Consider the following 17,138-nt stretch of genomic DNA (forward strand, 5'->3'; position numbering starts at 1 on the left):
GGTAACTCTGCTGACCCCACTTTGGAGTGGTTTTCAGGTGCAGCAAGCTATTTTATAGTGGACTGTTTTGTTATCAGCTTTCTTCCTTGAAGGGGTTTCAAACAACAAATCGGGGATCTCAAGGATTTGCAGATGCAGTAGATGCATTACCACTCTTCATTCCTGTGTAACAGCAGCAGAGAAAGTAATTTGGAAACTCAGTAGGACACTGAGCATGTCCATTTGCAACATAACAAAAAATCCCCCCCAAAAAATGCATATTGCATTTGAGTATCTAGAAATGCACTGTATAAGTCTAATGTTTTATTATTAGTAGTAGTGGAACTAGAAGTAGTTCCCATTCAACATTAGAGACATTTTTTTAAGATGAGATAAAAAAAAATGAACTTGTTTCAGCTTAAGGTGGGCTTTAAACCCTCTGAGCTGGATTCGAGCGGCACCTAATGAGATATATATGCCAGGATTTGTTGTAACATTTTAAAAAAAAGAGACCACCCTGCATTTTAGAATACTATCAAGGGGATTTAATGTCAGCTTTACAGCATCAAGAGAAAATTTCTGACCTAAATCTAATGATGAGTTCGACTTGATGTTAAACGCTCAGCTTTGTGTCCGACTGTATGTTTGTACCGTAGATTAATATCAGTCACAAATGTTTCGGATATATTTTGTGAAAGTCTAAGGTGAAGCCAGATGCTAATGGTGCAAAACAAAGTGTATATACACCAACAAAACATGACTTGGCCACTAATAAATAATTCATGATGAGACCAATAATAACCATCATTAACAGCTTGCAGCATTGGGGTTTAATTAGCCAATATAACAGGGATCAACAGAGGCAGCATCGCTCCATTCATCCACGGTTCAGAGTGGGAATTGGCTGACAGAGGCCATTATATTCCGAGGGCTCCAGATGTGATCGACTGCTGCGCTTTTAGGAATCCTGGGTGAGAATTGCTGATTGAAGCCTTTGGGTAAATGTCAACGCTCCACTGAGCTTAAACTTCTATTCACACAATATTAAAGCCCGGACTGTTGGAGAATAAGGCTCCACATTCAGTCCAATACAGCGCAAAACTCAAATGACATTCTGAATGTGCACACATCTGAAGATTCATGATAACTCTGACGATGTACTAAAAGATCTCTCCTGCAAGGTCAGGCCTTTTATCTCCTGCTGTCCTTCTAGACATTCTGTGTATCTATGTTACTAATGGATACATTTTGTGAGAAAGTAATGTTTTTTTTAATTAACATAATAAGGACAATGTGGTAACCAGTGTATTATCATACTGAACGTAGCGACTAAAAAATTATTGATCTCATTTATAGGCACACAAAGCACTTGGCGAGAGCACAGATTAATTTCATCTTAGACCAATATCCAGACACTGTATGAACTTTGAAAGACTTCTTATTTTACTGTATCATTCCTCCTGTTCATACTGGCTGGTGCAAGATCCACTTCTAATACACTTTTAATGTAAATGGTGGGCATATTTTTCAAAACCTTGAGAAAAATGGGGAGGATTTTGAAAGGATTTCTGGCTATGGTACCTCCCCCAGAGAAATTTCCATTTCAGAAACTTTCTCTCTACATTATGGTGAGTGTTAAGAAAATAACAAAACGATACTGCAACAACATTGAGTTAGGGCTTGAGTTATGGTATACACTTTGTACTTATGCCCCTCTGGCATGCACTTAAACGTAAATCTTTGGCATAAACGTTCAACATCGACAACCATCAGTTTTCATGCAGTCATTCATTTTTCCCCCCGACCTTTGGAGAGTCTGTACACACCACTGCCCAGAGCTTGTCAGCCTCTTGATGGCGATTGACGTCAGTGTGACAGAAAATCAATCACTGGGGTAACAAAATGAATGCCCCTTTCCTTTAAAACATTCTGTAAGAAACAGGAATTTATCGTTCTAGGACATCTGAACCTTGCTTGAGTATTTCTTTCTCTTCTCCATTTCTCTGTCCGTCTCTCACTCACTGAAGATGACAAGGCACAAAAGTGCAATAGTACAGTACATGCTGTACAGTGCCAGAAACAGGTTTGATAACTTAAAGGGCTAAAGGGTGTGAAAATGTGTCATGAATATCAAGAAATACAGGAGAATTGTGACCCCGGGAGGAAATTGTGAAAAAGATTATAGAAAGCCTCAACAGTCTGAGTCATGGTGCTTATCTTTCAAAGGTACAATCCTTAAAGTTCAAATATTCTGTCTTTGTGCAACTATCAGTACTATAAGTACAGAAAAACTTTTTTCTCTTTTTGTACTAAAAATGTTGTAAATGTACCAGTGGTCTCTCAGGTTTGAGATTACTTTGAAATGCACTAAGTTACTGAATACAAACTGCATGGCAATTTTGTCAGTTAGTGATGTAATGTATTGGATTAAAAAAATTAATATAATCTGAATACTTTATAAGTTACTTTATACAAAAAAAATGGATGCAACAACAACAATTTGAGTTCCACATACATGTTTTTTTCTTTTTCTTCATAAACACACTTTCAATGCAAATAAAGTGTCTTTTTGCATTTTCACTACGATTGGTCAAAATCTGATTATTCTTAAATATGGAAAACTGCATGTTTACTGTGTGTATTCTACATCATCAACGTGCAGGATGCTGTTTCTTCTGTGTACGTTTCTGTCACACAAAGTTGGGCACTCATCTCTGAAGCTTGATACACGTCAGGGGAGCTTTTTCACGAGTTAAGATAAAACATCGGTTTTTATTAAAAAGACTTTCATAATGAATTATTCCTTTATAAATCTAACATATTCTAAAGACATAACCAAAAAAGTCATCCTTGCGAATGTGACTATAATCTTAGTACACATTTTTTCAGGGCAGAATATACATGATTTATTTGTTCAAATTTGATTACGTAATCCCGATTACATATAATCTGTTACCTAACTCTGTGTTCAGGGCAAATTATTACCCCAAGAGACGGAAAAAAGCCAGAATATGCAAAATACTTCCTCATACAACATTTCAGTTTTAACCTCTATGTAAAAACATTCAATCATTTTCAATCCGTTTTACCATTTTTGGATTGGTTTTCTTCTCACTTTTAATAGAGTTTGCCCAGTGAATGCTCTCTAATCTGCTTTCGAGAAATGATTTTGCTCGAAAGTGACAATTCATTTTCTCAAACTTCTCTGAATAATTACGCTCAGATAACTTTTTGATCTCCTCATGCTCTAACTTTCAGTCGCGCTTAATGTCTTGGCTCCTTCACCGGCAACCAGTTTCAAAGGACTGAGCCTCGCAGAATGGCACTGTTTTGCCCTGCAGACATGTCCGTTTTGCATACCACATAGCCTTGGCTCTATTTTGGGCCTGAGGAGATGTGTAGGGGGGCCGCACTGCAGGGCATTTCCATCCAGGGCTGCGGGGAGTGACAGGAGAAACGTGGATAGGCGACAGATACATTTTCTCAGTGCTCCAAGACGAGCCTGTGTACTTCAGCTAATCCCCTCGCTAGTCTTAATGCATACTGAATCAAGTACGCCTGCCTGACTTGACAAGTAATAATACACAAACATATTGTGACTTCCTCCTTCTCGAAGGCATCGAAATGTTCATTTTGTTCCCTCACGTATGATTAAATATACACATCCAGAGGCTTATGAAGAAACACATTGAGCTCTGGAGGTATCAGCATGTAATCCATGTCATTAACTTTATCGTGTATGGCAGCATATGCATTTCTCTGCAGGCTCACTGAACCTTTAAGAAACGCAGTATATAGATTAAACAAATAGTCGAGGTGGGAGAAGAGCAGAGAGAAAAATCAGATTATGATTCATGTCACATTGTCCTGGCACAGTCTCAGGCCTCTGATTGAGAGTTGGCTAAATGTCAGCCTATGGAGATGAGACAGAGAGGAGCAGTGCGATGCTGTTTTTGTCCACTTTAAATGCTGTTACTGATGTCTGGGCTCTTTATGTGGCTGCCATGTGTCCGACTGAACAAGAGACGCTGTGTTCAGAGAGTGTTTGACGAAAAAGAAAGAGGGACAGCAAGTATGTTTTAGCAAAATATTTAATCATCATTCAATATTTTATCGACAGAGGGAAACCAGATTGAGTTTGCCTTGAATTGTGGATGAATGTAACACTTGAGCACCATCTAGTGTTGAAACTCTGAAATACAGATAACCTCGATTTATCCACATAACTGAATATCCCCCTCTTCTTCAAAATGTGTTTTGCTACTGTGCAGAATTATGCACATAATCTTGTTACATTGATATATTTCTAATATTTTGTAAGATTGGCACAAAGAAATCTGTTTGATTCAGACACCAGATGTATTATTTACATTTGAAATAGTTAAATAAGGAGTAAATTAAATGATTATAACTTCCAATCAGTTGGTGACCACAGCGTTTTTATAATTCAACTTTATTCCAAGATACAATAGGAAATCTGCATTAAAATGTCCAAAACTGCTCGAACTTTATATAGAATCCCATGTTACTCCAGGTGTTTATGCCTCCAGAAGGTCTGACTCACTCTGCAAACATCTTTCGCTCTATGTTTTGATAGAGGGTCCTGGCCAAGACAGGCAAAGTTACACAATTGAAGTGAAGACAAATAACAAATTGCTGAGACATATTTTTATTTTTATGTTAATGATTGCTAACAGGGATACATCTCTGTGTAGATGTTGGTGTGGGTGTGTGTATTGTGTGAATGTTTTGCATTGAATGAAGTGTGGAATGAGTTTGTATGATTAATGAGGCACCTTACTGGAGCAGCTCTCCAATTTTGTTGTACTTAAATGCAATGAGAATAAAAGAGAAAGAAAGAAAAGAAAGAAAGATATAATCAGCATTCACAACATCTGCAGCCAGATGTCCTTTCTTCGTAGTCATCTAGAACCAATTGCATCCAGTGAGACCAGCTCTGATTCATTTTGTAATCGATTCCAAGAAGAAGGTTTTTTTTTATTTTATACTTCAGGGACAGTGAGTAGAAATAAGTCATGAGCAGGAAAGACAATAACTTCCTGTATGTTTTTGAAGGATGAAGTTCTGTAGGTATTGGAAACTTACCAAGAATAGCCTTGTGAATCAGAACATGTGGCATGACGAATGAGAAAACTGTTGCAACCATTTTTTACCCCAAACACCCAAAGTGTGCCCTCTGCTGTCTACTCAGTGGTGAGATTGAAGAGGTTTGGACTGTGATTTGTCATTCCGTAGTATGTTCAGCAGATTTTCTGTGCAGGTAATGGGTCATTGTTTTCAAATATGCAAACAATCATTAAATAAGTAAATATCAAATAGTTCGTGTGACTATGGTTTTGTCTGTAAAACTGATTGTCCATTTTTTTTTTTTTTTTTTTGTACCTTGTATTTACCAGCGCCTGAAAATAACGTTACTACAGGCCTTGGTTAAAGTACATTATAATCACCAGGCAAAGCACAGACTTTTCCGCACAACGGTATAATCCTGTGTCGCTATATGCTACAAACTGTAGATCTTTGATTAACTGAATAATCATTTGACACTTCCCGGTGACTCTCAAATGTCATCTTTGCTTTAAAAATGTCCATGCCTAATTCTGTGATCCTGTTCCAATAGTGCTACCCTTCTATTTCTTCTTGAGATTTTAGTCAAGAACCAGGTATCTGCCAACAGAGGGAAGTTTCTCTGTGCTCAGTGAAATCTGAGCAACTAGGATCTCGGGACATTTCTCAGCCTCAAGTCCACGTACACTGAGAAAAGACTTTTCTGCAAAAAGGAGGAGACAATGTTGTTTTCAGCACTTAAACTTCTGAAATGATTTTCATATTCATTGCTCTTCATTCTTCAATGGAACAGATGGAGGGGGATCTTCAAATGAAGGCTGACATTTAATTCCCAAACAAAGTGAAAAGGCTCAACAATAAATTGATTTAGGTGGATAACATTTACTCTTGTGCAGCAGCTGTTAGAGATTTTCAAGGCACTTTGTTGTTCTTTAATTAGCAAACACAAACAGTATCTCCTAATCTGGCCTGTGTAGAAAAGTTAACTCTGAAACTGATGTCCTACTTCAGTAACTTGAAGTTGCTGTTGAATTTTAACACTCCCTTGCGCACCTGAGATCACGTTAGTTGACAATTAGCTGGAGAAGCCATTTCTTGTTGCTATATCTCCAGAAGAGGAAGCTGATGTTAATGAATGCCTTTTGTGTGGGTTTAGGGTTTAGTACCTGACCAGCATCTCCAACTTGTGCAGAGCATGTTGGCAAATCAGTTACACAGCTTAGCTTTGTAGGCTGTGTGATACTGGCGTAAAACAACTGTAGAAAGATACAATCACAGGGAAAGATAAGCATGTTTTAAATCGGAGCACGAGCACATAGATATGCATCATACTTAGGAATTTAGAGACAAACAAACTTCAGAACTGGCTAATTGTGTCACTGCAGCAGCAAGATTAAAAACCAATAAAATAACACCAAGGGGATAAAATAACACATTCAAAACACATAAAGGCTTGTGTCATTATCATGCAAATAATATACAGGAAATCTTTGTGCCATTTAGGGGCCAGTTTTTTTCATTATGTGTAAGTTTAAAGATGACTAAATTCTCAGTTTTAGCAATAAGCCTGTATTTGGATTTTGTGAGTTTCCAGACCTTGCCGGAAGACCATATTTGGCCACAGCCGGCAAAGCTTTGCTTCCTCCATGTAATCATTGAAGGGATTAGGTTTTAAGTCCTTTCTTTTATTCATGGTCAAGTAATATAGTTATGCACATTACTCACTATTATTCATTGTAGAATACATCATTTTAAAATCCAAAGAACCGTTAAGTGCAAGAATCTCAAATATCTAAATCGGGCAGAAGTCTTGAGATGCAAAGCATCTGACGACCAACATCCATTCTGAAACGGGGTCAAGCTAAACATTGTTGTGTCATATTGCACATATTGTCTGTTCTCTGTAGCGTTTCTGAACTTTAAACCCCCCCACGCCCACATACTGGCTCAGAAAAGCAATCCAAGAAAATTCAGAAGAATTCTAGAAAAAGAAAATAACATTTGACTGCAATTATTATCGAAATTATATTCTTTGACTCACACTGATACTGTTGTCACAGATACTGTTCATAGACAGAGAGAGGAGACACACAGACAGACTGCCTGATTGATCCAAGAGAGAAATGTGTCGTTACATCAGTCTGCCACACACCAGGAAATGTCACGAATAAAGACACCTGAATGAGAAAAGTAGATTAGAGCTAAATGCTAACATCAATATGACAATAACATCATGATCAACATGTACAATATAATTTTTGTTAGGTCCAGATACATGAATGTTGGGGCAGATAGTGACATCAATATATCAGCTGATGCACACACATTTTTTTTTGCAATAATCCCTCAAATGTGATTATCAAACACTTAAGATCTTAATATCTACAAATAAGATCTTCACAATCTGTAGAAAAAATGATGTGGGCACCATCAAGACCCCGACAGAATGTATCATGTCAGCCAGGTAGAAATATATATTTTCATGACGTTCTGTGGCACAGTATGTCATTTTTAGCGTCCAAGCTTTCGCAGCGAGTGCTGCCAGGTTGTCCTGGTATGAAAGAAAAGACAACCTGTCCTTTGGTTAGGGTTAGGGTTAGCCAATGCGTCATTGCTTGCTGAATGATGCATTTTCCATTGATAGAGCTAGAAGTGCTATGACATATAAATGCACACTTAACTGGTAGCATTTCAACACACGCTCCTTTTCATTGCTAATCATTGACACAGTACAAATGGGGATATTTTCGTTGGAAGAATCTCCGCTTCACCCATTAACTCGAGAGGACATCCTCTCCAGTGAAGCAATCCAACAGGGAGGGAGCTGAAAGCTTTAAAAGAGATCAAGAAACTGGTTATACTACAACAGGCATCGACAGAAGCTGCTGTCACAAATTGACACGGTGTTAAAAAAAAATCCTCCTTTCACTGAGTTGTCTTTATTGTTGCCAAGATGTTTGTGGATGAGCGGATCGTTACTCTGTTCAAAAGGAATGCTCATCACACACTGACCTACTGGAGTGTTTTCTTCAGCTTTGGACTCTGCATCGCCTTTCTTGGACCTACAATTTTGGACTTGCAGTGTCAAACAAACTCAACACTTAGTCAGATCACCTGGGTGTTCTTTTCCCAGCAGTTCTGCTTGTTGATTGGCAGCTCTGTCGGTGGTGTTTTCAAGAGGACGTAAGTATCATGAACTCCCATCTGGAGTGTTAATCCCCAGAGACTCTACCAAAATAGTCTGAGACGGAGTGACCTTCATGTTAACTGAATCCCTCTCTTTTCTTTCTTAAAGGTTGTTCAGTGCTCTTGCAGCTTTGTTTGTGTCTGCTCTCCTCATCTCTGTAATATTTGCCATCATACCTCTTTGCAATAATGTTCTCCTGCTCGCCATCGCCATGGCTGTGTCTGGATTGGCGATGGGCATTATCGACACCATCGCTAACATCCAACTGGTGACCATCTATCAGAAGGACTCCGCTGTCTTCTTACAGGTGAAAAAGCATGAAATGTCTGTACCAGATCTGACATGATAGCGTTCAAAAAAATGTAGAGCGAATCATATTTGTTTTTTCTTACTTCCTTCTTATTTTCTACAGAGCAATAATTTACTGTAAGTCAAGTCCGTGGCCTTTTGTCTTTTCTGCAGGCTCTTCATTTTTTCATTGGGTTTGGAGCCCTGGTGAGCCCACTGATTGCAGATCCTTTCCTCTCAGAGACGGGCTGTGGGAATCACACAGGGAATGGCACTGAGATCATACATCATTTCAGGAACATGCTGAGAAACAGTCCCATTGCTGAGCACAACATAACTCAGAGCCACCTGCCCCATGAGGGAGTGGAAGAGGATTCTAATGTGCACTACGCCTTCTGGATCATGGCGCTCATCAATGTAAGACACAGAAGACGTAAATTCTCAATATGATATGTCAGTTAATTGTTATAAAAAGTGGGGGAAAAAAAGCTGAATATTATTTGTGCACCCTCAGCTGCCCGTGCCCATTGCAGTCCTGTTCCTGATGTATCGGGAGCAGCTCATCCCGTGTTGCCCCAGCAGCACTCCTCGTCTCTTGGACAAAGATGAACTAGCAATGGAGACCCAGCAGGGGGCAGAGGGCCCGGACGTGGAGCAGAAGGAACATGAAGCTGGAGGTAAAGACAAAGAGGGAGTGATTTTTATACAGGAGTCCTATTTTTAAATGAATAATGCATTCTTTCTTTGTGACAAATACAAGGAAAAAAAACACAATAAATGCCTTTTTGTGTGCTACAATCTGTCATTTGTGACGCTCTGTTTCAGGTCACGGGGATATCTTTAGCTGCTGTCAGAATGATAACCTGCGCGGGCTGCCAGTATCCTTCTTTATGATTCATATTCTTGGCGGGATGGTGCTCTTTATGACCGATGGTATTGTGGTGAGTGAGGGCTGCAGATAAATAATATGATGTGCATTTCACAAACTGTGTTCCACATAAAATTTTACGAACGCGCAGGCCTACAAAATCTGTTTCACATAAAACACGGACAGCAGAGCACATGAAAGAATCTGCCATTTCTCCTGTCAGGGTGCATATGCCGGATTTGTCTATACCTACGGTGTGGCACCACCGATGTCGCTGCCTCATAAAACAGCAGGTTACCTTGCCAGTATCTTTTGGGCAGCGATCACTGTTGGACGTCTGGTGTCCATTCCCCTCTCGTACCGGTTCCAGCCTGTGAGACTGCTCATGTTCAATATAGTAAGACCGATAAAACATTCAGACATTATCAATGAGACATGCTCAAGGTCAAACAGTGATGTTAACATTGTCTTTTCTTTGTTTTTGCAGGCCGGCGCTATTGTTACTGTGTTGATGCTGCTTATTTTCTACACCAGCAGCACCTTTCTCTTCGTCGGGACCTGCTTATGTGGGCTTTTCCTCAGCAGCATATTCCCCTGTATGCTTGCCTATACTGAAGACATCCTTGATTACCAGGGTATAATGAAGAGTTTAAAGCTCAATGATAATAAAAACAGTAATGGATTCAGAGCCAGGAGAGGGAGTAAACTATACATTTCTTTCTGCAGGATGTGCAACATCAGTCCTGGTGACGAGTGCGGGGATGGGAGAGATGGTAATGCAGGTTGTGGTTGGCTCAGTAAGTCTGATGAGTGTCTTCATTATTATAGAAAAAGAAAGTGTGCAGAAGTAGAGATATAAGCTTATAATTGCAAAAAACAAGCCCAGAGGACGTTCAGATTCTTGTTTAAGTAGTTAAATGTTGCTATCTCATCCCCCAGATTATACAGACTGAAGGCAGCTACAGCTTCCTGCTGTGTGGAATGATAATCGCCTGCATCGGTTTCATCCTCTTTATTGGTCTCCTGCTGTTCCATCGAATGCACAGAAATTACCTCACAGGTACATTATGAACCAGCACCCTCATGCACACTGCAGCAGAGTTTGTTTTCAATAATTTCATATTCATTACCCTCTGTTCCAACTCCCTCTGCGACCCTAACAGGAACAACGAAAAAGTCGGCCATGGTGGAGGAGCCGGCTCCGGAGCAGAACGGCTCGCCCAAAACAGAGCAAAAAGAGGAGAACGAGATCAGCTGAGAGGGACAGCAGTTTTTCTTTTGTCCTTTACTGGCTACTGTAGGAGATGAAGTTTTACAACTATCGATCATTAAAGGCTTCAAATGTTTTACTAAAGCCTTGAGAAATGAACATTGTGCAGATTTATTTTTATTTTGCGGTATATCTGAGGTTGTAGTTTAAACTCTGTGTTCTGTAAATCACGGAAAGTGTTCATCAAATTGTGGATCAGTCTTCTGTTTAATATTGTACCAGTGTTTAAAATTCACAATACAAGGATCATGATCATGAATGGAATAGAATACTTGAGGGATAAGTTGATCAAAAAGTAAAAAATCTGTCATTCTCGTGACGATTAGAAGTTGGGTGACGTTTTGAAGTCCACAAACATTTCTCCTCAACAGCTGAAGCAGCTGTGGACTGCTGAAAAACTCCGTAAATATAAATATCCAAAATATTCGCTGTAGCTGCTAAGCCAAAATCATTAGTGTATGAAGTGGGTGCACAAGCTGGATCACATTTCAAGGGTGTCAATAAAGTTTTTCAAATCAATTTGGGATCTCTGGGCTTCCATAGACGTGAATAGTACTCGGAGAGCTGAATTAATTATTTTTCTGTGTGTGTGTTTTAAAACGCCTCCAACTACTTCAGTTGTTTAAGGAAATGCTGCAACATGTTTATTTTTAAGTGAACTTATCCTTTTACAAATTTGTTTTGTCTTGTTTTCTGTTCTTCATTTTAATTTCCGTCTTTTATTTTAATAAGATTAAGCGTATGTGTTTTTGCATATGTTTTGGCATTTGTACATGGAAATATACATACTGTATAATATGTCCATTAAAACAGTGGCACTGGTTATGATGAACATCTGAACATTTGTTTTCACTGATACAAAGACAATTCTGACACCCACATTTTATAATCGGCATAGAAAAAAAATGTGGATACATACAGCACACCTGCGACACTTTGGATGTTTATTCAAATGAACCACTCGAGAGGAAAGCCACAGGTTTTACATTGTTAAACATCCAATGTGGAAGGAAGGACTTTGTACTCGGAGAAGTTGACCCCTGAGAACTAAGAACAAATGTGAAACAGAGTCATCTAGCCTTTCAACAGTCAACCAGTCAATCGGTAACTTCAGCTTTAGGCCCAGTTGCAACAAGAACAAGAGCTGTCAAAGACCAGACCAGCAGCACAGTGCTCAAAGTAGGTCTTGCCGCTGCTGCAGTTGTAGAATTGGTTCTTGTCCTCTGGGTTGGGATACATGCCGTTGGCCTTTCCAGCACAGAACCCGCTGTCCATGCCGCTGGTGCCGGAGCCCCCACCAGAGGAGCTGCCGCCACTGGAGCCTCCTCCAGAGCTGCTCTGGGTCGTGCTCACTCCGGCGATAGGAGGAAGTTTAGTCGCTGGTGCGGTGCAGGCTGAAAAAACAAATGTCAATAAATTAACACTATGTTGATTTACCACTGATCATCGATGATAGAGGTATTAAAAGTCTTACACGTTTGCTCCAGATTAAGGCCCTTTTTGAGGACATTAATCAGTGGGTATTTGCCCTGGTTACAGAAAGTGCCCATGTAGTCATCCATGTCAAGGGTCCACACCATGGCACCTCCAAAGTTACTCTTTTTCAGCCAGTCAACCTTCAGACAGCCAGGAGTCGTCATAGGAAGAAGGTCAAAAACAGCAACTAAATCAGAAGTTGACGTTGGGGCAACAGTACGACAGTTGGAAAAATTAACACATTTCCTTAACCTCAATAAGGAAAGGAGAATTCATACGGACTAAGGAAAAGACCACCACGGTTCTAAGAGAATGTGACTGCACTTATACTGGTGCTGCAAGGAATTGTGGGACATCTCCTAACCTTTCATAATGTATGCTCCAGTCTCCCTTATGCTACAGAAGACAAGCACTCAAGCAACTTTCTTTTGCATTGAGAGAACCAGATGCTTCCGGGTTATTTCACTCGAAACTTTCCTGAGCTTAAAAAAGACTGTACGACCGCCGCCAGTGTTTCCTGATAACCGCAGCATGACCCCACATAGAAATATATGGGATCAAATGGATAAAGAACAACTCCTGTCACATTCCACTGTAGCACAGAGGAAAAGCTTACACATTTTTAAGACTTATAGAAGTAATATACACCTTGGCAGGTTATGGAGTTCTGGAAACATTTTTAGCTCAGAGGTAATAAACAGCAGTCGACAGATTGGCCTGTCAAATTGTAAAACAAGTGTTCTGTGTGGCTCTGTTACCTTGATCTGGAAGCTCTTGATGTTGTCATAGCCCACCCACTGGTTTCCCTTGTAGGCATATGGCACATCCTGGGCCTGGTTCCAAACCTCAGTTGCTCCATCTTTCAAAAAGCCGCAGATCTGTAGTTACACAAAGCGATGCATTATGACAGCCCCGGAACACATTCACCCTTTCATCTGGAGCCTGTAATATGGAGATAAACCAATCTGCTCTGTTATCAAGCACACAGAAGAATATTAACTAACACGGGACTGCCATTAACAATCAAGCTTGTTCTGTATCACAGTAATAAGAAAGTGCACCTCAAAATAAGCAAGTTCTCCGGGCTCCTGCGTGTACTTTCCTGGAGTTCCAGCACCAGCGATAGGTGCGCCAACGCCATGGTTAGCAGCGCTTCTAAGAGTGAATGTGTTGCCGTATGTGGGGAAACCAACAATCAGCTTCTCAGCTGGGGCCCCCTGGCTCTTCCAGTAGTTCATGGCGTAGTCCTGGAACAAAGGAATTAGAAAAATACATGGCTCCGATGCTGGATAGATTTTGTGGGTGCTTTTACCCTCAAAGAAGAGCAAATTTTGGGGTGCCTAACTCTCCTGTATTTATTTAGATTTTCAGCATCAAATGCCATACATACATTTAATTTAGGAGAACTTTACGTTTCCATCTGGCTACTTTAAAATCCTTATTTTACATCTGCTTTGTCTGAGGATGCATGAGTTTGTCAGACTTTGAGTAAAACAAAACCCAGTCAAAATACTGTGTTGTTTTTTATTCAGTTTTATCAAAAAGTTTAGTTTCTTCTACATCTATCTACATCTGACCTGTCCTATCAAGTAACAACCATTTGTTTGTATATTACCCGAGGCATTTTCTCAGCTGTGATCTGAAAAACAGCTGTGATCCTATATTTCATGTACTGCAGATGTGACTAAAAGAAATTCAAATAGAGTAAATAGAAAGGAATTAATTAGGGTGGGGGTGGTACGTTTGAAGAAAAGCTGCGAAAGTGCCCTCTTGAATGCCTCTATGGTAGATAAGACATGATTAAGGAGCTCCCCTAGTGTACAAAACATGGTGAAATGCCCTCTACAATGCCTTTTCTGTGCACTGATGCCCCACTACATAAAGATGGTGCCCTTTTTTTTACCCCAGCACCCTCAAACATCCTGAGTCCACCATTGGCTGTTAACAGTTACAAACTACGTGGGTGTCCTTGAGGAACCAGTGCTGCAGAATGTGATAGTGTGATCACAATCACTGTGGAGCTCCTGAATGCCTAAACAAGACTTTGATTAAAAACCAGTGAAAAACTAAGAAACCCCACAGTGCATGAGTTTTTAAATCATATATATAGGATTAGCAAAACAAAAAGCTGTTAAACCATTGTATAAAAATAGCAGTTTTTTTTAGGTGTCCAGAACTTTTAGTGTTAATGTAGTTGCAAATGAAAACTTGTGCATTCTATGGTCAAGCTTTACTACAGTCAGTTAAAACTGCACTCATGAGTACGCACCACATTGAAATAGATGAAGCCACCCTGGTCCTCCGGGCCCTTGAACAGGGGACTGCACTCGCCAGTCATGGGGTCCCAAGAGCCGTGGAAGTCATAGCTCATGACGTTGATCATATCCAGGGACCTGGGTGTGGAAAACAAGACGAGGAGAGATTACCACACCGGCATCAACAGGCTTACATTGACAGTTTAGCATAAAGGGGATGAGATTCAGAGTAGTCCTGTTCGACTGTGACCCATTTACGTTGCTGGAGATAAGACTTGACAGGCTACAAATACAGCCTCAGATACTTACTGGCCGAGCTTGGGAATCTGATAAGCAGAATCAATGGTGTCCTTTCCAGCCGACACAGCAGCAGACATCAGAAGACGAGCCTTGTTGCTCTGCTTGGCCTCATTTTCAAAGGCAGCTCTCATCTCCTGTTGAATGCCAACAGATATAAAATATTTAGCACCAACCGAAATCCAGGATTCATAATCCATGATTTGCAACATGGTCAGGTTGTGAGTTGTTGTGCTTTTATTTATCTTTTATTCAGGAAGGCACAGTGGTTATCCACCCAATAGGGATTTATCACGGCCCCCCCGAAAAAATTCAAGGCAAGCTCCAGTAGCTATATATGCTGTTGGGCAAGAAATGATTTAAAAACCGTAACACAGAAAACAAACCTCCAGGAAAACGGAGTAGTACTGCTTATCTTGAGAAGAGCCTCCTCTGTTGGCTGGATACTCCCAGTCGATGTCGAGCCCGTCAAACTCATACTCCCTCAGGAATGAAATGACTGAGTTGATGAAGGTCTGACGGTTGGCAGAGCTCAACACCATTTGTGAAAACCTAATGTAGCAAGAGAAATACATGTAAGCGAACCCCGTACATTTTTGTTCTGTATACCCCCCTTAAAAATAACACATCATTGCAGCCACGATGTTTTTGTGCTTCATTTTCACACAGTTAAATTCGGCATATTTGATATTTCTGAAAGTGTTGAGATCTTTGGATGGATTTTTATATGATAATAAGCCAGAACACACAACCTGTAGCTTTAATAATGCATCAATCGTACAGTCCGGCAGGTTTGAGAGGGTTAAAAACTGAAGATCTCCAGTGTTTATAATGTCAACTCTGCAGACGTCTGCACATAATCTCACCCTGTAGAGCCAAAGTTCCACCCTCCAACAGACAGAAGAGTCTTCAGGTTGCCATTCCTGAAAAGAAATTGGACATTTTACCCATAAAAACACTGCTACTTTATTGTGCTTTATATGGGTTGAGAAACAAACATATTTTTAGTGACTCACTGGTTCTTCAGGGCGTTGAACTGACTGTAAAGCTCCACATCGTTCCACTCATAGGTGGCCAGCTGGTTGTTCTTTATGGTGGCGAAGGCATACAGGAGATGGGTACACAGGCAAGGGTCGATGTCATCGGGCATGAAAATGGTTGGAGGTGGTCTGTACTGCGCCCAGTTGGTGAAGTAGCATGACAGGATGAAGGATGAGCCTGCGATTCAAAAGGAAAGCTGTTGTTCGCAGACCAAACATGGGATGCAACGCTAGTTTCAGGTTTGATGCTATACATATAAAGAAATATTCAGATTCAGATTGCTTACCAAGCTGCGCGTGAAGCAGCAGGGCCAGAGCTGGAACAATAGAAAGTTGCATGATTATCTTCAAGCACAGAAATGTGCTGACAAAAGTGTTTAAAACTAATAATCGATGAAATATACTGTTTACCAAATCCTGGAAATAGCCGTTACCAGGACACCATCTGCTGCAAATATAAGAGTAAAAATGGCCATGACTCACCCGTCACAAACAGTACTTTGCCCATGACTGCCTTTGTACGAGGAAGGTCACCTAACAGGTGCGCTTTCTTTTATAGGCCGCAAGTCTGCATGCAAAAAAAAACACAATATCTGCCAGAAAGGTGTTTATTTGCAGAAGATTGTTTAAGAGGAGATTATCAATTGTGCTCACTCAAGGAGTAATATGTGATTACTTATCACAGGGCCAGACATTTTCTCCACAGGCGCACTTTTCTCCTAGTCTGAAGGACTCATTTATCCAAACTAAGCATAATGCAGAAGCAAATACTCAAGGCAGAGCACTGAAAGATTTACCACAACAGTTTATATTTGACCAATTATGCCTTACGAGTATGATTGTAATAAATAGTTTAAGCTTTAAATCACACTTATCAAAGTGGCATATATATGCATGAGAAACAAGAGGAAAGACAGATGTTTGTTTGTGATTTAACTCAAGTGCATAAATCTATGACATCCCCTTAAATACGCCCTTCATTTCAGGCAGTAAATTTGCCGTCTCTGTTAGGCAGTGACACAAAACATTAAGAAGTCGGCTCACACTAACAACAGGCAAAATTGCCTTTGAGAAACTGTCTAGACTGCAGATATGTGATGATAAATATGTTTGACACCTCTAATCATGCTGAAGAAGTGGGTCGTGATATGTCATCATGGGGGGGGGGTATGCAATAAAAATCAAAAGTATTCGCGTGGTAAACAGATAACTTATCTTATCGTTTAGCTTCCATTATAGTGTGGCCTTCTTTATCTTTAACATTTTATGTAATATTTAAAGAAAGATATGCCGGTGTCGGCGGAAATCAACCTGGCAGAGCAAAAAAAGGCCTGGAAGCAAAAGTATCGCCGTTTACTACTGCAAAACAAAACCTGCTTTCCATGACGTGTGA

The 17,138-nt window shown here is 40.2% G+C and overlaps 2 protein-coding genes across 2 annotated transcripts; one reads left to right on the forward strand and one right to left on the reverse strand.

Annotated features, from left to right (window-relative positions):
• The first annotated feature begins 7,555 nt into the window (after positions 1 to 7,555).
• mfsd4ab (major facilitator superfamily domain containing 4Ab) lies at positions 7,556 to 11,509 on the forward strand. Its single transcript, XM_030421869.1, has 10 exons — positions 7,556 to 8,247; positions 8,360 to 8,558; positions 8,714 to 8,956; positions 9,054 to 9,216; positions 9,365 to 9,480; positions 9,631 to 9,804; positions 9,895 to 10,042; positions 10,134 to 10,204; positions 10,347 to 10,467; positions 10,571 to 11,509. The coding sequence occupies exons 1-10, from the start codon at positions 8,018 to 8,020 to the stop codon at positions 10,663 to 10,665; spliced, it is 1,560 nt and encodes a 519-aa protein (XP_030277729.1). The 5' UTR covers positions 7,556 to 8,017; the 3' UTR covers positions 10,666 to 11,509.
• On the reverse strand, positions 11,484 to 16,278 carry LOC115584448 (acidic mammalian chitinase-like). The gene is made up of 11 exons (XM_030421870.1): positions 16,229 to 16,278; positions 16,033 to 16,062; positions 15,722 to 15,923; positions 15,572 to 15,628; positions 15,092 to 15,257; positions 14,718 to 14,842; positions 14,423 to 14,546; positions 13,215 to 13,400; positions 12,912 to 13,031; positions 12,152 to 12,293; positions 11,484 to 12,071 (listed from the first exon to the last, which is right to left on the reverse strand). Exons 1-11 carry the CDS (start codon positions 16,251 to 16,253, stop codon positions 11,794 to 11,796), a joined length of 1,455 nt encoding a protein of 484 aa, XP_030277730.1. The 5' UTR covers positions 16,254 to 16,278; the 3' UTR covers positions 11,484 to 11,793.
• Positions 16,279 to 17,138: the final 860 nt, after the last annotated feature.

The sequence above is a fragment of the Sparus aurata genome, chromosome 7 (genome assembly GCF_900880675.1).
Source record: "Sparus aurata chromosome 7, fSpaAur1.1, whole genome shotgun sequence".
NCBI lineage: Eukaryota > Metazoa > Chordata > Actinopteri > Spariformes > Sparidae > Sparus > Sparus aurata.

Coding starts and splice junctions, on each gene's coding strand:
- LOC115584448 (XM_030421870.1), bottom strand. CDS start 16,253: ATGGGCAAAGTACTGTTTGTGACGG. Junction 16,063..16,228: donor CAAAGTACTGTTTGTGACGG/GTGAGTCATGGC, acceptor CTATTGTTCCAG/CTCTGGCCCTGCTGCTTCAC. Junction 14,843..15,091: donor ACTACTCCGTTTTCCTGGAG/GTTTGTTTTCTG, acceptor GGCATTCAACAG/GAGATGAGAGCTGCCTTTGA.
- mfsd4ab (XM_030421869.1), top strand. CDS start 8,018: ATGTTTGTGGATGAGCGGATCGTTACTCTGTTCAAAAGGAATGCTCAT. Junction 8,957..9,053: donor GGATCATGGCGCTCATCAAT/GTAAGACACAGA, acceptor GTGCACCCTCAG/CTGCCCGTGCCCATTGCAGT. Junction 9,217..9,364: donor GAAGGAACATGAAGCTGGAG/GTAAAGACAAAG, acceptor GCTCTGTTTCAG/GTCACGGGGATATCTTTAGC.